Below are 20,924 nucleotides of genomic sequence, written 5' to 3'. Positions count from 1 at the left end.
ATGAATATCTACTTTGTTTCCAATTTTCTTGCTATCACAAAGAGTATTACAATAAATATTTTGGACTATTAAAAAAAAAGAAGGTCTGCTTCAGCTAAGCTTTTCTAAATCCAAAGACCTTTAAAGTGAAAATGGAATAACTTTTTTTGAGGTGCTATTCAAAATATCTATAATCAATGCCCTTTACAAGTCAGACCTTCCATTGCTTAGTACCAATCATAAAAAGAGTACAGGTATAAAAATGTCCTTGTGCTTCCCCCCACCCCTTCACCTGACATTAGAGCCCTTTCATTGGTCAAGAGGATAAACATCAACTTTTATTAACAGTTTTGTCCTCACATCAGCTCTTTCATCTTTTGTGCAGATTGATCTCGTGCAAGTGAAACAGGTATTTGCACAGATGTATCAGAAGACACTGGGGACCATGATCTCCAGTGACACCAGTGGAGACTATCGCCGCCTGCTCCTGGCCATTGTGGGCCAATAGGAGGGGTTGGTTTTTGTTTTGCTTTTTGTTTTTGGAAGAAACTGAACTATTCCAGTCTCATTCTCTTGAAGACAACTATCCTGCATGCAGCAAAATCCACCATAGCCTAACCAAATGTGCTTTTTATTAAGGACATTGTCAGGGTTAATGTGCTTAGTTTGCACATGCTATTCTTGCCTTAATTCTAATGTTATTTTTATTCTATACACAATTAATGTCAAGCCATGATGCAACAATGATGTAATAATAATGTATTGTATGGGGGAAATATAACTTTCACCACTACTGTCTTACTCAAATTAAGATTATAGAACAAATAAAAATTATTACAGTCTAACCCTGCATAATCGTACCTAACTACAAAAGCATTGCTAAAAGTTATGTGGTCTTTAAAAAAGCCCATTTGGAGTGCTGCCATCTGTTAAAAGGTTAAAGCTGGAACAACTTTATAACTACTTTTTAAAAATGCAACTATTTTTAAAAATCAGAACAGTAATTTGCATCTTATTTTGTGTAAAATGGCAGTTTGTTTACAAGGAACTTGCTTTCCACCTACAGAATAAATGTCACCTAATGCTTTTCAAAACCAAAATTCTAGCACACAATTACATAGCAAACCTTAAGTTCCGTAACAGTTTAATCATAACTTGGTAAAGAGAACAAGTGGGACATCAGGCCCTGTTTAGGAGGTGTGTTCCCCGGGAAGCAGCGGGGTGCATTTAGAGCAGAGCACCTCCCGTCGTTTTTCTGGGGTTGACGGCCCATCTCTTGTGGGTGGCCGATGCAGAGGCTTGAGGGAGGATGGAAGTGAACAACGTAGTTCCCATGTCCCAGTGAGCAATGCAAAGAATAAAGCAATGGCCAGGCACAGCGGAGGCCCCTCCACCCCCGGAAAAACGTGTGTGGTGCCAAGGGAGAGTAGAGATGCATGCTACAGAAAGCAGCTTTTGACCCGGGCTTGGGGGACCCGCAGGAGCTGGGGCTGGCAGGAGGAGGAGCGGGGCGGGGCCCTGCAGGCCGAGTATAGTGCATTTGTGCAGCCGGACCCCTGAGGCAGGACCAAGCTGATTAGCTCCAGACTCGAGCCAGCCTGTGTGCCTGGGGGGTTGGGGGGTGGGACGGGACCATGGCTTTTAGAGAGTTTGACAGTTTAAGATTAGGCGGCCGCTAGGGGGCGCCGCGGGGCCTGGAGTCTGGAAGACATGAATTCAAATTCTACTTTTGTCACCTTGCTAGGTGACCTTCGTCAACTTCCTTAACTTCTCTGAGACTCAGTTTCCTCATATGTAAAATGAGGAGGTTGGACTCGAGAGCCTAAATCTAGGATTTCCACCACCAGCACTTTGAAAGGGGATGATTTAAATGATTCAACAGTGTGCCAGGACTCTGTTTGAGTGGTCAATGGGGTTGGAGGCTGTGCCTCGCCCTCCCGGGCAGCTCTGTCAGTGACCAGAACCCCCTGCAGGGCCGCTCCCGGTTTCACATACACCCCGCGCGCGTGCGCGGAAAGAATCACAACCGGCTTGGGATTCGGCCTAGCTTCGCGAGAACAATGATCTCTCGCGAGAGCTGCGACTGGTTGCTATAGCAGCAAAGAAGCGTTAAGGTTCCAGTTCCACCAGGTAAGAGGCTGAGGTGGTTCCATTTTTACCTTCTGTTCGCGTTCTCCCTGGGTCGGCCCTCCACCCGCGATTCCTGACACGCAGCACGCCCCGCTTGATGTCACCTCGCCGCCACCGCTCCCCGATTTCTTCTCCGCCCTGACCTCCTCTAACCCGCCCCTGTTCCGAGCGGCCCCCGAGCCTGCCAGGCCCTGCAGGTCAGGGGCGGCCTGCTGCTGGGTCGCTCCCTTTGCATCCAGTGTCGGGCGCAGAGTCGCGGAATGGCCAGGGGCGTCGAGGGGCATCCGGTCCTCCCCCGACCCCCTCAGTCCAGTGTTTAGCGCTGAATGAGGGAGCGCCCGTGGGGGTGGGGGGTGGGGGTAGGCATGGATCAGGACGCTGAGTCTGGAGTCAAATAGACCTGAGTTCTCATTCGCTTCAGACTCTTACTAGCTGTGGAACCTTGGGCAAGTCACTGAACCTCTCTGTGCCTCCGTTTCTTCATCTGTAAAATGGGGGTAATAACAGCCCCTCCTCCCAGAATTGTAAGAATCAAATGAGGTAGTAATTGTAAATCGCTTAGTTAGTGCTGTGTAAACGTTAGCCATCATCATCATCATTATAATTCAAGTTCTGAGGGTAAAATTGTTTAACCCTACTGTGCCCCAGTAACTTTTGGTGCTTTATGGGTAGACTGCAGGTCCTGGAGGCAAGAAGATCAGAGTGCAAATCCAGCCTGAGATCCTTGTAGCTGTGTCACCCTAGACATATCACAAACTGCCTTAATCTGCCTCAGTTTCTTCAGATGTAAAACGAGGATAGTAACAGCACCTACCTCTCAGGGTGGTTGTGAGAATAGATGAGATGATATTTACAAAGTGCTTTGCAAAACTATAAGTGCTCCTCTTTTTCTTCTTCCTTTTCCTCCTCCTCCCCTTCCATCGTCAATGCAGGGAACTTCTAGGCTGAGAAAATTTATTATACCGTTAAGTCACAAGTCATGTTTTATCCATACAAACACATCTCTCTCTCTCTCTCTCTGTAGATATACATGCATACACATTTATTTACTTTCTTATTTATTTATTTATCTATCGATTGATTGATTATTTAATTAGCACTGCCACTGTTCATGGCACTTGGAGGTGAACTGGAGGGGCAATAAGGTAATATAGAATAATGAGCCACAGTCCTTGCTCTCAGCTTACAATTTGGTAAAAAAAAAAAAAAGATAATATTTGTCTACCAGCAACTAAACATGAATTGTTCTTATCGTTCAGTTGTGTCTGAATTTGGAGGAGTTTGCCATTTCCTTCTCCAGTGGATTAAAGCAAACAGAAGTTAAGTAGCTTGCCCAGCATCACACAGCTAATAAGAGTAAATGTCTGAGGCTGGATTTAAACTCACGTCTCCCTTACTCCAGGTCCAGCACTGAACCATATACCTGCCCCTATAAAATAAGTTCCCATATGGTAATACTGCAAAAGAGATTGGAATAAAGTGCTTCTTGGCTTCAGAGGAGGAAGAGATCAGGGATCTGTTTGAAAAGGATCAGGAAAGACTTTACAGAGTCTGCATATGAGCTGGGACTTGAAAAATAAGTGAGATTTCCACAGTTAGACACAGGCAAGGAAGAAAGATGTTCCAGAAAGTTAACATGATTAACAGAAGCAAGGGGACAGGGAAGCATAAACTCTGTATAGGAAACAGTGAGTGGTCCATTTTGACTGGCACATAGGGTCCATGAAAGGGAATCATGGGAGAAATGCTAGAAAGGGACATTGTGGCTGAATGGTTGGTGGGCCCTATATGACACATTAAGGAGTTTGGATCTAGTAGGCAATGGAGAACAAGCTGGGAGTTGTCCTCTTACTTTGGCATTGGTGAATAGGACAGACAATAGAAAACTGGAAGTCAAGTCAACCACTTAGGACATTATTGCAAGGATCTAGTGGAGAGGCAACCAGGTTCCAAACTAAAGTAGTTGGCTGGGGAAGGCAAAATAAAAGGAGTTAAAGTGAGTGAGATCTTAAGCCTGGGTGACGTGGCAGGGGGAAAAGCAGCTGAAGCAGAAGCAGATCGACCAATTCTGTGCTTATTCTGCACAGGTTGAGATTGGTTCTTTTGTTCACCAAACGTTTATTAAGCATATGCTTTGTGCAGAGTGTATGCTAGACCCCTCCTGCAGTCCAGTTAGGGGATTAGATACAAACACCTGGAACTTAGAGTTACACAGTATCTCATCATAAGTACATTCAAGAAGTACAGGAGAAAGTACGATTTGAGGTCCAGAGTAGAAAGTGATTGGGAAAGACTCTAGGGAAGAAGTGGTGTCAGATTTAGGCTTTAAAAATTAGTAGAGGGGGGGTGTGGGCTACGTGGCACAGTGGATAAAGCACTGGTTCTGGATGCAGGAGGACCTGAGTTCAAATCTGGCTTCAGACACTTGACACTTACTAGCTGTGTGACCCTGGGCAAGTCACTTAACCCTCATTGCCCTGCAAAAATAAACAAATAAGTAGGAATGCAGTCGGGAGAGAGGAGGGACAGCATTCTAGGCATAGGGAGTGATATGAGCAGGGCCACAGAGCACCGAGGAGCTCCTGTTTGACTGGAGCATTTGGAAGGAGTAATATGAGATAAGGCTGAAAAGGTGAGTTGGTGTCAAGTTGTGCAAGGCCTTTAATGCCAGGCAAAGGAACTTGAATTTTAGTTGGTAGGCACTAGCCACTGAAGATTTTTTGGGAGGCAGGGCAATGAGGGTGAAGTGACTTGCCCAAGGTCACACAGCTAGTAAATGTCAAGTATCTGAGGCTGGATTTGAACTCAGGTCCTCCTGAATCCAGGACCAGTGCTTTATCCACTGTTTGTTTGTTTTTTTTTTTTTAAGTGAGGCAATTGGGGTTAAGTGACTTGCCCAGGGTCATGCAGCTAGTAAGTGTTAAGTGTGAGGCCGGATTTGAACTCAGGTACTCCTGACTCCAGGGCCGGTGCTCTATCCACTGCGCCACCTAGCTGCCCCTCAGTGCTTTATCCACTGTACCACCTAGTTGCTCCCACTGAAGATTTTTTTAACAAAGAAGTAGCTTGACCAAATCTATGCATAAGGAAGATTAGGCAGGCAGAGATATGAAGACTGAATTGCAGAAGGGAAGAGAATAGAGATGGGAAGACCTATTAGGAGGTTATTACCATAGTCCAGGTAATGAAAGTTTGTACTAGAGTTGGTAGCAAAGGGAATAGAGAGGAAAGAACAGATCAGAGAAACAATACAGAGGTTCATTTAGCAGGAGTTAGTAATCAATTTGAAATGAGAAGTGAGGTAGTTATATCAGATTACCTGCTGTCTAGGGGAGGCAGGGAGGGAGGAAAGGGAGGGAGAAAAATTTGAAATTGGAAATCTTATGTGAACAAATGCTGAAGACTATCTCTGCATGTAACTGGAAAATTATAAAATACTTTTATTTAATTAAAAAAATAAAAATAAAAAAGTGAGATAGTGAAGAGATTCAAAGATAATAGGTTTTATACAGGAAAAATAAGATCACCTCTCTGGGGGTACAGGCTAGATTACCCTGTGTATATAGTCCCCACTCCAACATTTTTGCCTAGGTAAAAATGAATATCAACATCAGCTTTAGTGGAAAAACCATGAAAGAAGAGTAGCTGAAGGTTGTATGTGAAAGCAGAAGGACAGTTTTTTAATTTGTCTTGTGGGGGGGGTGAGGGTTTTACAAGCTAATTCTATATATAAGACCCTTGGGCCTCTGTTAGCACAAGTTGGGATAGAGTCATTTCTTTTTCCATCATTTACTTTCCTGAACCACTACCCACCTGCCAGAAAAAATAGGATAGGAGTAAAGAATTGTAAAAATAAGCATGAGTAGAGGTGATTCCAAGTACCCTCGAGAAAACGCTGGCACAAGAATTGGGTAATATGAGCCCCTTCACAGCTTTCCTGTATGAGGAGGCAAATTTGCTCCTTCTCTTTGTAGGAACAACAAAAATACTGTTTGTGTTCAGGTTAATCAGAGGAACTCTGCCCAGCTACCACCATGGACACCTCCTCGGCAGCTGGCAAACCAGTACAGATCACTGTGATGGATGGATATGACTTGGTAAAGTTACTGTTGACAGTTTCATGTTTCTCATTTGGGCAACTCATACATTCCCATGGCTGATCAATGTTATCAGAATACAGAGCTCTCATTCTCCCTGCCAACCACCTCCACTTGTAGAACATTCAGATCAGGGTCACTGGGATAGCAAAGGGAATCATGTTGATGCCATGTGAATGAATGAAAAAGCACTAAGTACAGGCATACCTTGGAGATATTGTGGGTTCAGTCCAGACCACCTCAATAAAGCAAATATCCCAATAAAGTGAATCACAAATATTTTGGTTGCCCAGTGTATGTAAAAGTTACGTTTACTGTAGTGTATTAAGTGTGTAATAGTATCGTGTCTAAAAAAAATCAATGTACATCCCTTAATTAAAAATACTTTATTGCTAAAAAAAAATAAAAGCTAACCTCAGCTAGTTGTAATCTTTTTGCTGGTAGAAGGTCTTGCCTGGATGTTGATGACTGCTGACTCAGGGCAGTAGTTGCTGAAGGTTGGGGTGGCTGTGTGTGGCAATTTCTTTAGATAAGACAGCAATGAAGTTTGCCGCATTGACTGTCTCTTCCTTTCACTTGAACAGAGGACATTGCAGGTTATTAATTGGCCTAATTTCAATATTGTTGTGTCTCAGAATAGGGAAAACCTAGACAAGGGAAAGAGACAGGGGAACAGCCAGCTGGTGGAGCAGTCAGAACAGGCAGAACATTTATTGATTAAGCTTGCTCTTTCATATGAGGCCGGTTCATGGCTCCCCAAAACAATTAAAATAGTATCGCTGATTACTGATAGTAGATCGATGATCACAGATAATAGATGTAATAATACTGAAAAAGTTGGAAATATTTCAAGAATTATCAAAATGTGACAGACACAATGTAAGTACATGCTGTTGGAACAGTGTCACTGATACACTTGCTAGACGCTGGGTAGCCACAAACCTTCAGTTTGTAAAAAAGCATGATATCTTTGAAGGGCAATAGAAGGATATATGCCTGTATTTACCATGGGAAAAGCCTTGTGTTTTGAGGGTTTATTTAGTGAAGGAAAAGAGAAGAAGTATTAAGCACCTACTATGTGCCAGGTATTGTAAGAGCTTTGTGATTATTATCTCATTGGAACCCAGTAACAACCCTGGGAAGTGAGTGCTATTATTATCTCCATTTTACAGTTGAGGAGACTGAGGCAAACAGAGGTTGAGTGACTTGCCCAGGGTCACACAACTAGTAGGTACTTGAGTCTGGATTTGAGTTCAGGTCTTTCTGACTCTGGACCTGGTGCTCTAGCCATTGTGCAATTAGCTGCCTTTCAGCAGCAAAGGGGATACCTGTCCTCAGGTAAAGTTGTCTTGCGGGAGACAATAGACTTGTTCTGTTTAGCCCCAGCAAGCAGAACCAGGGCAGTGGGTGCAGCTTGCAAGAACCAGATTTAGGCCAGAGGTAAAGAAAAACTTCCTCCCAATTAGAACCGTCCAAGAGTGGCATGGGCTGCCTCAAGACAGAGGGCATTGCCACCAGTAGAGATCTTCAGGCACAGGCTAAATGACCTTTTGTCAAGCTTGTTGAGAGTGGTTATTCTTTTTTCAAGAATGGGTTGGCCCAAGTGGGCATTGAAGTCCTTTCCAGCCCTAAAGTTCTGTGGTTCTGTTACTTATGTCTCCCTGTTCTATGCCTTGGCTTCTTGATCAGTTGAGGAAACTGAGGTTGTTCAGCCTAGAGAAGAGAAGAATTAGCAGGAAAGTAATAGCCATCTTCAAGCATTTGGAGGATTGTCACGTGGGAGAGGGAACAGTCTTATTTTATTGGTCCTCAAAGGACAGACAGGCCTAGGAACAATGGGTGGAGGAGGCAAATGGAAGCTTCTTGGAAAGAATGAACTTCTAACAGTTGGAAGGTGCTGCCTTGGGAGGTAGTAGATCCCCCTTTGCTGGAAACCATGACTTCTCCAGTGTGTTGTAAGGACGACCTCTGAGGTGCCTCCCTTCTCAAAGTCTCCCAGAATTTAGCACAATGCCTGGCACACAGTAAGTTCAGAAAAGGCTCTTTTTCTCCACTCCATTCCATTCCATTGGTAAAATTCAGATGTTGGAGTAGATGACGTCAAACATCCCTGCTAACTATCAAATAAGAGTAAGGAAGTTCTGGTTCTTTGGGGTAATAGTTTATACTACCTAATTATTCTCCTAAAAAGGAGCATCATTTTCTCATCTGTCCTCTTGTGTTTGGTTACCTGCAGTGATCCCAAAGCTTACAGAAGAGCATTGGATTTGTACTCAGAGGGACTAGGTTCAAGTCCTAGTTCAGCTATTTACTATCTAGATGACCTTGGTCAAGTTATTTTACCTCTGAGGTCTCTGTCTTTTCATCTCCAAATGAGAGCACTAAACCTTTAAAGCAGCACCAACATTCTTTTCCCCTCTCCATCTATGACCCTTTGAACTACAGCATGAGAGAATAAAAGTGCCTTCTGCAAGGGGCAGCTAGGTGGTGTAGTGGATAGAGCACCAGCCCTGGAGTCAGTAGTACCTGAGTTCAAATCTGGCCTCAGACACTTACTTAACACTTACTAGCTGTGTGACCCTGGGCAAGTCACTTAACCCCAATTTCCTCACTAAAAAAGGAAAAAAAAAGAAAAAGTGCCTTCTGCCACAATCATATTTTTCTTGGTGACTTTTTCTTATGTAAATAGTATGTGCTTACTGTGTCCATATGAATGCTGAACACACATAATCACATGGAGCTGGCAGAAAAAGGGAAGATGAGGCAGTGGATTGTCATGTGATTTTGAGAACTAGGTGCTATTTGAATCTAATTGTAAAATAAGTTTATGTTTCTATCAATAGAAAGGTACTAAAGGGGATACTCCAGTTACTTTTGTTCGTGCAGAATTTAATAATGTGGTCCTGGGAGACTCTTCAAAAATCACCGTTTCTCCTGAAGGAACTGCAAAATACAACTTTACCAGCAGTTTTGACTTCACTTCTGAAGGAACCAATACTTTAGATGACCTTGCCCACAAGCCTGTGTTCTGTAAGTCTTTATGGTTCTAAATATTTTCCTTATGTCTAAATACAAAGACAACTTGGCCCATACAATAATAATAATAATAATAATAATAATAATAATTTATCTCAGATCTGGCCAATGTCATTTTCAAAGTAGAACACAGTTTCCATTTCTCATCCACCTGTAGGGTTGCAAGCACTGGAAATCAAGGGACATGTTGGGGGACTGGCTTCCCCTACATGCCTAAAGTTCGAAGGTTTCTTGGGAGCCACTCAAAAGTTTGTGCTTGTGTGTCCTCCAACAATATAGAGTAAATTTCTTCTCCATTTATGCAAGTACTGAGCACTGTAGCTCAGAATTCTCTCATCCAGTCAGTAGCCACATTACACACACACAGCACAGCCTGATCACAAGGCGTGTGCAGGGCCCCAGCCACCAAGTATACTTCAATGTTAGACTTATTTATGGTGACTTTGTTCCTTTTGGCTGTGATGGGGATCTAAAGGCATTCATTAGACATGATGGGGTAAGCAAAACATCCACCCCTGTTGATCTATGAACATTTTATACACATTTGAGCTCTGTCTGTTTCTGGCAGAAGTTAGAATATCCCGCTGATTACTATTCTCAAGGACACTTTGAGATCTGATTGATTTTTGTAGCACTCAAGTACAGAACTTCACATCTGTGCATCTACCCCCTTGCTCCACCCAGTATTATCCATTGTTTCTTTACCATTACAATAAGCCAAAGCCTGTGTTTATTGGCCCAGACTCAGGATGTGGTTTTCCCTCCATTATTTCCTTCAATCCAGTCTATCGTCAGAATCAGAATACAGACTCTCAGAAAGTAGAGGGGACCTGAGAAATAGACAGGGTACCAGAGCCTACCTAGGCCAACCTCTCCAACTGAAAAAGACTCTCATCAGTGTACCCAACAGGTGGTCCTAGAGCTCTTGCTAGAAGACCACCAGTGAGGTGAAGTCCTCTGCCTTCCAGGACAGCTCTCTGATTGTTAGGAAGTTTTTCTTTACCTTCATCCTAAATTTGCTTCTTTATGACCCGCACCCTGTGTTGTTAGAGACTGATTCTATTGATAACTTTATTACTAAACTATTTTTTACTGCCCAGCTTTTGATATGACCTGAAGTTCTCTTCTTCATTACTCCTAGGTAGAGCTTTTATACACTTGGTTTATAGCCAAACTATTGGACAAACCAAACCCCCTACCTCCAATCCTGGCAGGGTGTTATGAGACCCTGTCAAGGAAATAGAAGCAGTGGCCAGAATCACTGGCTCTTTTCAAATACAGCTCCTACAAATATACCCCTCCATATGCTCTATCAAGTCTATATACCTTTTTCGATAAAAACAAGGTTCAAATGAGAGTTAAAAGAAAAAAAAGTAAGACCAATGGCAAATTTGTTCCAACTGATAGTGAATGCAATGCAACTTTTGTTGAGTCAGCCCATGTGGAATCTTTGCTGCTACCACCATCAGTCAGTATAGGCACCTGACATAGGTGAGCACTTTGTGCTGCCCTTGAACATGAAATCTATAAACTCAAAGTTTAAAAATACTTGTGTGAAAGTTAAAAGTACTCTAATGGGGGCAGCTAGGTGGCGCAGTGGATAAAGCTCTGGCCTTGGATTCAGGAGGACCTGAGTTCAAATCCATCCTCAGACACTTGACAGTAGCTGTGTGACCCTGGGCAAGTCACTTAACCCTCATTACCCCACAAAAAAACAAAAAACAAAACAAACAAAAAGTACTCTAATCAGTTACAGTTCTCAGCATATTCATTTTGTTATGTACAATATACTCTTCGACTCCCCTAAAAAACCAAAATCTGTGTCTTTGAAAAAATTTAAATAAGTCAGGAATGGTAGAGCTTGTTTTGTGAAAAGTATTTTTTATAAAAAGTGGTATGCCATCATGACATAAAGTTTGGAAGCCTTGGCTCTGAGAAAGTTGCTGCAATGAAAAGAGAATAAGAGCTGGCTCCCGGAGAGGCCTCATGTTGTCCAGTAGAAACAAATTGTCAGTGCTAGGGGGCTCCTTAACCCCTTTCTAAGACAGCTCTCCTTTGAGTCGGACATTCCTGGTAATTTCCTTACTGCCCTTCTGTTACTTCGTGGTGGGCCTGGAACCTTTTTCCTGTTTGCTGTTTTTCTATCCTAGTGACTGTATTTGAAGTTTTACCAAAGGAAAAGAAGCAGAAAGAGGAGAAGACTGTGATTCTTGGTCAAGCTGTTGTGGACCTTCTTCCTTTGCTAGAAGGTCAAGTATAAAACTTATCAAAAGCTACATGCACTAAAGTACATTTACTTTAAATCCATGGAAAAGCAGAATTCAAACATGATACAATTGTGCCTATAAATATGTTAACTTGGTACTTCTTTTCTGGGTTTACTCACTCTTCTTTTCCCTCACAGGAGAATGCACATTTGAGATAATGACCCCATTACATCCTATGGTTGGTTCTCCCTTAGAGAATCTTCGACCAGGAGCTAAAGTAAGTGGGTTCCTTTTAAAATAATATTTTCCCCAATTACATGTAAAAACAATTTTTAACATTCATTTAAAACAATTTTTGAGGGGCAGCTAGGTGGCGCAGTGGATAGAGCACTGGCCCTGGATTCAGGAGGACCTGAGTTCAAATCCGGCCTCAGACACTTAACACTTACTAGCTGCGTGACCCTAGGCAAGTCACTTAACCCCAACTGTCTCACCAAAAAAAAAAAAAATTGAGTTCCAAATTCTTTCCTTCCCTCCCCTTGCCTCCCTTCCCACCTTGTACCAAGATGGTAAGCAATTTGTTTTTGTTTTGTTGTTTTTGTTTTGTTTTTTGGTGGGGCAATTGGGGTTAAGTGACTTGCCCAGGGTCACGCAGCTAGTAAGTGTTAAGTGTCTGAGGCCGGATTTGAACTCAGGTAGTACTGACTCCAGGGCCAGTGCTCTATCCACTGCGCCACCTAGCTGCCCCCGATGGTAAGCAATTTGATAAAAGTTATACATATATAGTCATACAAAACATATTTCCATATTAGTCATTTTGTGAAAGAAGACACAGACCAAAAAAACCCAAACAAAACAAAAACAAACCATGAAAAAAGTAAAGTGAAAATAGTATGCTTTGATCTGCATTCAGACTCTTTCAGTTCTTTCTCTGGAGGTGGGTAGCATTATTCATCATGAGGCCTTTAGAATTATTTTGAATCATTGTATTGCTGAGAATAGCTAAGTCATTCATAGTTGATCATTGTACAGTATTGCTGTTCCTGTATACAATGTTCTCCTGGTTCTGCTTACTTCACTTTGTATCAGTTTGGATAAGTATTTCAGGGTTTTTCTGAAATTAGAAATGCTTATTGGGGCAGCTAGATGGCGCGGTGGATAAAGCACCGGCCCTGGAGTCAGGAGTACCTGAGTTCAAATACGGCCTCAGACACTTAACACTTACTAGCTGTGTGACCCTGGGCAAGTCACTTAACCCCAATTGCCTCACTAAAAAAAAAAAAGAAATGCTTATCATTTCTTATAGAACAATAGTAGCAAGTGGCGTTTTAATACTTTTAAGTTTACTGTGTAATCTTAAATAGTAGTTTGTTTCAATCTTATTCACTAGTCTTGATAAATGCAATTTTACTTTGTTTTACATGAATCTAATATGAGTTGTATTCTTGAAATTGTTGCATTATGAACATTTCCCAATTGTCTTCCATTAGAATGTCAGTGTGGTGGTAGAAGGCATTCTAGAAAGTTTTTAGGATCTTGCCGTGAAGGAGTGGAGTGGAGTGAGGTTAGTTTCTTCTTAATAGGAAGGGAAACCCTCTTTGTGAATTGATTTGTCCAGGAGCTTGGGTCTGGACTTGTTGCCTGGTGTCAGTTAAGCCTCTGAGAAGCTGGATCTCTTCCACTCTGACAGGGCCCTTACTTGGCAAGCACCTCGGCATAGTGTTCTGCCCAGTTCTTACCTTCTGACCCATGAGGAGGCCAATCAGGGCTGCACTCATCGGAACCAATGCTGGATCATAATCAAATCTCCTTTCTATTGTTAAGTAAACTTCTTTTTATTGAGTGTTCTGTGGTCTACGAGTATTTCATTGCCCTCCAGTCCTGACTCTGCATGACGAGACTGAGCAAAGTTAGGCCTGGCCTAGAAGAGGAGGCAATGCCACACTCTACTGTGCCTCCCCTATTTTCTCTGAGCACTCACCAGGATCTATTCAATGAGTTCCCAAACCTAGAGTTTCTCTCCCCTTGAATCTTTCCTCCGAATATTGGGTAGGGGAAGGGAGAGAAGAGAAGCCAGTTCTCCACTGCAGTTTTATTACAGTTTGCTATACAATCCTTTGTTCATAGGGTTTTGGGGTTTCTGTTGTGCTACCATTTTATAGTTACCCTACTGCATTTCAGTAAATTATATTAATGGTCACTAAAACATACATTGTCAAAGAATTATGGTTGGAAATAGTTGTGAATACGGAGAGATCCTATGTATTAAGATCTTATTCTGCCTCCCCTGACCACCACAATCCCTTTCTAGTCAGTGTAGTAAGCAAATTTCTAAGTAGCCAGTATAATGTAACAGTAGCAGGAAATAAGATTGCAAAGGGGACCCTGGAAGTCACCTATAGACCATCCCAAAGACCCAAGGAGCAGAATCTGTGAACTATAGCATATGTTAACATAAAAGCCACATCCTAGTGATATGTGCTGAATCAGGCCTTGCTGCCAGGGCTTTTTGGTCCTGTGATATGTAAATCTCACATGAGCTCCAGACCAGCAGAACACCAAGTGGTGCTGATAATTCGAGGTGATGTGGATATGTTCACTTTGAAGCTTTACTAACAACTTTGAGATGGCATGAATGCTACTGAACCAACTCCAGGGTGACACAGATCAGAGCTAGTCTGTTTCCCACCTAAACTCTATAAAAATGAGAGACCACAAACTGCCCCCAAGCGCTCCTCCATCCCCATCAGAACCACATTGCTAAGAGCTTCCGATTCTAATTCCTGGTTATGGAGTGACTCTGTGCCTCTCCCTCTCCCTCTTCTCTTCCCCATCACTGCCTGCCTCCCTCTGCCACCCTGTCCTCATCCCCACACCCCCTGCCGCTATACTCCCTGCTCCTTCATTGCTTGTCTCTGTACTTTCTGTGCTGTTCACTCCTGTACTCTGTAGGTCTTATTAGCGTAATTGGAGTCCCACTCTCCACTGGCATGGTCTTTCCTGACTCGTACCGAAGTACGCCTGGTGGGTGTGCCTGCCCCCATTTCATAATTACATAAGTTAGTTAGCAATTCATCCTCAAATGTGGAAAGGGGTTTGGAGAATAGAGATAAGAGACTTTCCCTTTTTTGGGTGATTTTTAGCATGTCCAACGCCATACTTTTGGTTGGTTCTACATAGTCAAATTTTTAATCTGATGATTTTATCTGTCTGTATCATCTTTTTTTTTAGTGAGGCAATTGGGGTTAAGTGACTTGCCCAGGGTCACACAGCTAGTAAGTGTTAAGTGTCTGAGGCTGGATTTGAACTCAGGTACTCCTGACTCCAGGGCTGGTGCTCTATCCACTGTGCCACCTAGCTGCCCCTGTCTGTATCATCTTTGAAAAGTCCTTCAAAAGCCATTAAACATCTGCTGTATTCAAAACACTGTTTTAGCTTCTGGAATGATACAGACCCTATACTCTGTCCCTGCTGTGGTAGAACTTGGAGTCTAACTGGATAGGGTGTGTTGGGGATTTCTCTTGACCCAGAGGAATATGACCTCTTGGGAGGGGTATGACCATCAGCATGGGTCCAGTGGTTGCAAATCAAAGATAAGCAAAGAAATGTATTAGTAGGATAGCAGCTTCCACTTTCTAGCATACAGATTTAGTTTTGGGGGTTTTTTGTGTATGTTTAGTTTTGTGGGGTTTTTTGTTTTGTTTTGTGGGGCAATGAGGGTTAAGTGACTTGTCCAGGGTCACACAGCTAATAAGTGTCAAGTGTTTGAGACCGGATTTGAACTCAGGTCCTCCTGAATCCAGGGCTAGTGCTTTATCCACTGTGCTACCTAGCTGCCCCTATCTTCCTCTCTTATAAGTTAGTTGTGAGAATCCAGTGAGATAATGCATGTGAAAACATTTTGAGGGCAGCATTATTATTATTACTTCAATTTTACCTTCTTTTTTCCGCAGTGTTGTCTTGAGGTAACAGTATCTGTTTCAGAGGCATTACTGACAACAGCCCAGATCTTGGGCGGGAACCTTTTAAAGGTGACTTTAGAAGCTGCCTACTCTGTGCCTGAGAATTTTGTGACTACAGGACCTCAGCAAAATTACATGGTTGGTTTGCAAGTTCCTTCAATTGGAGAGGTAAGGATAGGATGCCATATTTCATTTAGATGCAAGTGTCTTCATTTATATTATTTTTCTGTGAATAGTTATTACTTGTAAGCCCAGGAGGAAATGCCTTCTTCTAATAAAGAGGATTCCTTTTAGTTAGTGAGGTCCTCAAGATGCTCCTGTTTGTGGATGATATTCCGCCAGTTTCATTAAGCATAGAATATTAAGTGTTCTCCTCAGTGAGATCCATGACTACTCAAAGGAGAAATTGGCCTAACTGTCTATACAAGAACAAACAAATCTTAACTTTCAGACTTCAGCATGCAGCGGGATTTGCTACCCATTTAGTACAACAGTATTGTGTGTGTGTGTGTGTGTGTGTGTGTATGTACTTATACTCAGGTACATGATAGACATTGCATATGAACAGTGAGCTGGACCCAGAATTGAATAGATGAAAGAGAAGGGACTAGATCACATCTGAGGAACTATGTAATACATTCAATGATCCCAAGTTACTTTCTGACAAAAAGCCCCCTATCTTTTTAACCTTTATATTCTTCTATATCTATATTCTTTGATATTCATGCCTGTTTGAATTTTTTACTCTCTTTATCTAGTTGGATTTTATGTTTTATTTTAATTTTAGTTGAATTTTTTGGTTGTTATGTCACTTTTATATCGAAGTATATTATTTTCTCCCCCCCCCTTGTCCCCATGGAGTTATCCCTTATGATAAAAATATACAAAAAGAAAGAAAAGTAGTGCAGTAAAATGAACCAGTACATTAACTAAGTTTGTCCATATAGGGAGTATAGCCCCTACATCTGTAAATAGGAAAAAGAAGTGAATTTTCTCCTTTTTTCTGTAGGTCAGGCTTAATTGTTGAGTTCAGTTTCATTTTTTAATTCTTTCCATTTTCATTGTTGTAGTTGTTATGTATGTTGTTTTCTTGGTTTTACTTATTTTACTCTGTCATTTCACTCATGTCTTTCCATGTTTCTTGGTGTTCTCTGTATTCATCATTTCTCACGATGCAATAACATTCCATTAGAAGATAATGAAAAGAGGGCAGCTAGGTGGTGCACTGGATAGAGCACTGGCCTTGGAGTCAGGAGGACCTGAGTTCAAAGCCTGCCTTAGACACTTAACACTTACTAGCTGTGTGACCTTGGGCACGTCGCTTAACCCCAATTGCGAAGAAGAAGAAGGAGAAGGAGAAGGAGAAGAAGAAGAAGAAGAAGAAGAAGAAGTTGTCCAAGTGGGCTGAATAGGTTAGGCCATCACTGAGAGACTGCCTGATGGATGGCTAGATAGGATAGGAAGAAGTATGCTGTTGGGGCAAATTGATATAATGGATTAAGTGAGTTTGTACTTACTCACCAAGGACAGTCCAGCCCTAGGATTAATGTCCAAAACTCAGTGGATTTAATTCACCTATGACAGCCCTCAGTAAAGCCAGGGCTGAGATGTCTTGATTGATGAATGAATCATTTCAAATTCATTTAACCCACTATATACACCCATCCCTATGTTTTGAATACCAGGCCCTTTTCAGATATATATGATGCAAAAAATTTCTCCTAATTGACAGCTTTCCTTCCTATCCTAGTTGCATTGATTTTGTTCATGCAAAAGTTTTTCAGTTTCATGTAATTGGAATGATGTGGCATTTTCTTGTTTTGTTATTGTTTTTGTCCCTTATTTAGTTAAGAGGTTTCATTTTTATTTTTATTTAATTTAATTTTTTATTTTTGGGGCGGGGCAACGAGGGTTAAGTGACTTGCCCAGGGTCACACAGCTAGTAAGTGTCAAGGGTCTGAGGCCGGGTTTGAACTCAGGTCCTCCTGAATCCAGGGCCGGTGCTCTATCCATTGTGCCACCTGGCTGCCCCCAGTTAAGAGTTTTAGTTAAGTCATAACTGAAAGCTTCCTGAGCTGGTTCTCTTCTATTGTTTTTAAATGTTGTGACTTTTAATATTCAAGTTGTGTATCCATTTTGAAGTTATTCTGGTTTATTGTATAATATGTTTTTCAGAAATCTAACTCCCACCAAACTGCGTTCTAGCTTTCCTAGCAGTTCTCGTTGCACAGAGAGCTTTTCCTGCAAGTGATTTGTTTTTAGGCTTATCAGTCACTGTACTGAGCTGAATTACTCCTCTTTTGTTCAGGTCCGGACTGTTCTACTGATGCTACTTTCCTTTTTTTTAACCAGCACCGATTGGTAATGAGCACTTTTTGGTATAATTTAAGCTCTAGAACTGTTCTTCAGTTCTTAATTTTTTCATTATTTCCCATGAGATGCTGGACTTTTTGTTCTTGCAAATGGATTTCATTATTATTTTGTCTAGATCCGGAAAGCATTCTCTTGTTAATTTGATTGGGATAGAATTAAATCAGTCAATTAATTTAGATAGTATCATGATTTTTTGATTGAAGTGACCCAATCACAAACATTTAATATCCCTCTGGTTATTTGTGGTTTTCATCTCCTGTTTACATAGCTTTGTGCCATTAATATGGTTTTCTCTTTACATATGTTTATGTTTTTAATTTCTTTTGTTTTCTATGGCAGATAACAGTGGGGAAATGGGCATCTTTTGTTTACTCTTGTATTTGTTAGAAAAGCTTCTAGTGTTTTCCCATTGTAACCTATTCTCTGATTAATAATGTTTTTTTAAATTAAATAATGAATTTATTTTCTGTAGAAAGACTGTCCTATATTCTTCAAAAATGGAACCCTAAAGCTTGGTGGGGAGAAAGAATATGTACCCCGGCCCAAAAAATGGCCCATTGCCAACATCCTGGCACCAGGAGCTCAGTACATTCCTGATTCTTTCATTACTGGTGGTCCTTACGTTGAGGAAGATGGAGAACTCAACCGTCCAGAGGTGAAAAATTTTGAATATATAATATCTTCTCAGTTTAAGATGAGCAAAGGGTGATCTGAACTCAGATGTCACCTCAGACATTTGCTAGTTAACTTCTGTGTACATCAGTCAGCTTCCTAAATATCTACTTAGTCATAGCTGGGTCAAAATCACAGATCCATCATCTATCACCAAAGCTTAAGATTTTTTTTAAATGAAGGAGTTGGGAAATAAAAAAGGACAAGTGTCTGAGTATTTAAGCATACAACAGTCATGTCTTGTGCAGTTTCCTTTCCCATCATCATTCTTTTGAAAAATGCATGCTACAGGGCAGCTAGGTGGTGCAGTGGATAAGGCACCGGCCCTGGATTCAGAAGGACCTGAGTTCAAATCTGGCCTCAGACACTTGACACTTACTAGTTGTGTGACCCTGAACAAGTCACTTAACCCTCATTGCCCTGCCCCCCCCCAAAAAAATGCATGCTGCAGTTGCATGCTGTATATATTTTGTGTGAGATCACTTATGGTAGGAGGACCTTGGACAGGGATGTTGTTTCATGTGGTATTGGCAGTTGTAGACCAAGATCCTCAAATTTGTCATTTTCTAGGACAAAGAGTTCAGAAACCAAGCAGAAACTTCAAAGAAAAGAATCGTCTGGGACTTGGAAAGTCGCTGCTACCTTGACCCTCCAGCCGTAGTCAAGTAATGTATCTGGTTAAGAGATTGAGTTTTAGCTGAAACAAATCTCTGACTGTGTTAACTCAATTTAGTTCTCAGGGGATCATTAAGTTGCTTTGAGTTTTGTTTTGTTTTTCTTCCTCTCTTACAAAATTCCTGGCCTTTTAGGACAAGGCTAAATTGAAACGGAGGAGTTTAGGCTCAAAGAGCTCTGGCAAATGTTTGTTGGATATACATGTCTCAATGGATGTCTCTAACTTTTACAAGACCAGATATCATTTTGGCATCATCTCTGTTTCACCATCATTAGATAAGATTTAGAGTATCAGGATATTCTTTTGGAACCCATAGTTTATTTGTTGCTGTTTTCTTTCTCTTTTAATTTTTTAATTCTGAAAAAAAAGAGCATACATATAGCAGAATGCTTTTCTATCACATTTTAAAGCATATAATAAATTCTACATGTTACTTTCAAAACTGTTTCTTTCTCTTCTTTTTTGTCCATTTAAAATTTTTTCCAATGGCCACTTTTTTTGGTATTACTGTTGTAAACTCATTCTTTCCCACCACCTATTATTGAAAAAAAAGAAAGAATAAAAAAGTACAATAAGCAAAGTCAAGCCAGATGAATCCACATGGTGGCTATGTCTAAAAGTGTATGTACATTTTTTTGGTACAAGATACAGAAAGAGACATACATTTTTGGGCTGCTAGGTGGTACAGTGGACAGAGGTCTAGGACTAAAATCAACAAGACCTAAGTTCATCTCAGACACTCACGAGCTGTGCAAAAACCTTTGGTTAAGCCACTTAAACTTGTGTTTGCCTCATTTTCCTCAACTATAAAAGATAGATGATAGTAGTACCCCCCTCTCAGAATTGTTGTGAGGATCAAATGAGATAACATTTGTAAAATGCTGGGCACATTTCCTGACACATAGTAGCTGCTATGTAAATACTAGCTATCATTCATTCATTCATTCATTCACTCATTCACTCATTCACTCATTCCCTTGTATCCATCACCTTGCTGTAGGTAACATAAAGAAAAACAACTTTGAAAGAAAGACATGGTTGGAGCTCAAATCAACCTCATGCTAAGGGATAGAAGAAACTTGCTGATGTGGTGCTAAATTTTCATCAGTAACATTTGAAAGATCATGGAGAAGGGGCAGCTAGGTGGCACTGTGGATAAAGCACCAGCCCTGGATTCAGGAGGACCTGAGTTCAAATCCAGCCTCAGACACTTGACACTTACTAGCTGTGTGAACCTGGGCAAGTCACTTAACCCTCATTGCCCCACAAAAAAACCCAAAAAACAACAAAAAAGAAAGATCATGGAGAACAGGACAGGTACCAGAAGATTGGAGAAGGGCAAATAGTGTTTCAATTTTCATAAAAGGGATGTATAGAGATTGCAAACTTTAAGCCATTGAGCTTGACTTCAATTCCTGGCAACATTCCAGAATGTAAAGAGAGAGAGAGAAAGAGTGATAGCTGTTGGGTTTGCTTTTTTATTTAAATTTGGGGGTGTTTTTTTTTTTTAAAGAGAGACAACATTGCTTTTTACTGATAAGAGTTCTTAAATCTTTCAAAGTTTTTTTTTCTTTATGATGTTGTCCTTGAGTAAATTGTTTCCCAGGTCTACTCACTTTGCTCTTAATCAATTCATATTACCCAGGATTCTCTGAAATTGTTTTCTCATTTCTTACAGAACATTACCTACACATTTCATGATTTGTTGAGCCATTCTCTACTTCTCTAAAAGGCAGCCTGGGGTACTTCCTTCGGTTCTAAATCTTTTATCAGAATCAGGAAATTTGTGAAT

At 41.2% G+C, this 20,924-nt stretch overlaps 2 protein-coding genes across 4 annotated transcripts in view; both read left to right on the top strand.

The window, feature by feature from the left end:
* ANXA7 (annexin A7) overlaps positions 1 to 974 on the top strand; it is a 35,503-nt gene extending 34,529 nt beyond the window's left edge. For all 3 annotated transcript variants that reach the window (XM_043983507.1, XM_043983509.1, XM_043983508.1), the window contains one exon: positions 365 to 974. In XM_043983507.1, coding sequence (XP_043839442.1) covers positions 365 to 487 — 123 coding nt within the window. In that variant the 3' untranslated portion in view covers positions 488 to 974. The remainder of the gene's footprint in view (positions 1 to 364) is intronic.
* Positions 975 to 2,021: 1,047 nt separating this feature from the next.
* Positions 2,022 to 20,924, top strand: part of CFAP70 (cilia and flagella associated protein 70) — a 78,144-nt gene continuing 59,241 nt past the window's right edge. The window contains exons 1-8 of the mRNA XM_043985473.1: positions 2,022 to 2,109; positions 6,112 to 6,206; positions 9,050 to 9,236; positions 11,393 to 11,491; positions 11,647 to 11,726; positions 15,403 to 15,579; positions 18,257 to 18,439; positions 19,027 to 19,121. Of these exons, the coding sequence (XP_043841408.1) occupies positions 6,144 to 6,206; positions 9,050 to 9,236; positions 11,393 to 11,491; positions 11,647 to 11,726; positions 15,403 to 15,579; positions 18,257 to 18,439; positions 19,027 to 19,121 (884 nt within the window). The 5' untranslated portion in view covers positions 2,022 to 2,109; positions 6,112 to 6,143. The remainder of the gene's footprint in view (positions 2,110 to 6,111; positions 6,207 to 9,049; positions 9,237 to 11,392; positions 11,492 to 11,646; positions 11,727 to 15,402; positions 15,580 to 18,256; positions 18,440 to 19,026; positions 19,122 to 20,924) is intronic.

Source organism: Dromiciops gliroides, chromosome 2 (assembly GCF_019393635.1).
Source record: "Dromiciops gliroides isolate mDroGli1 chromosome 2, mDroGli1.pri, whole genome shotgun sequence".
In the NCBI taxonomy this organism is placed as follows: Eukaryota; Metazoa; Chordata; class Mammalia; order Microbiotheria; family Microbiotheriidae; genus Dromiciops; species Dromiciops gliroides.
The sequence above is the reverse complement of the archived record's forward strand: the minus strand, read 5'-3'. Positions and strand labels throughout refer to the sequence as shown.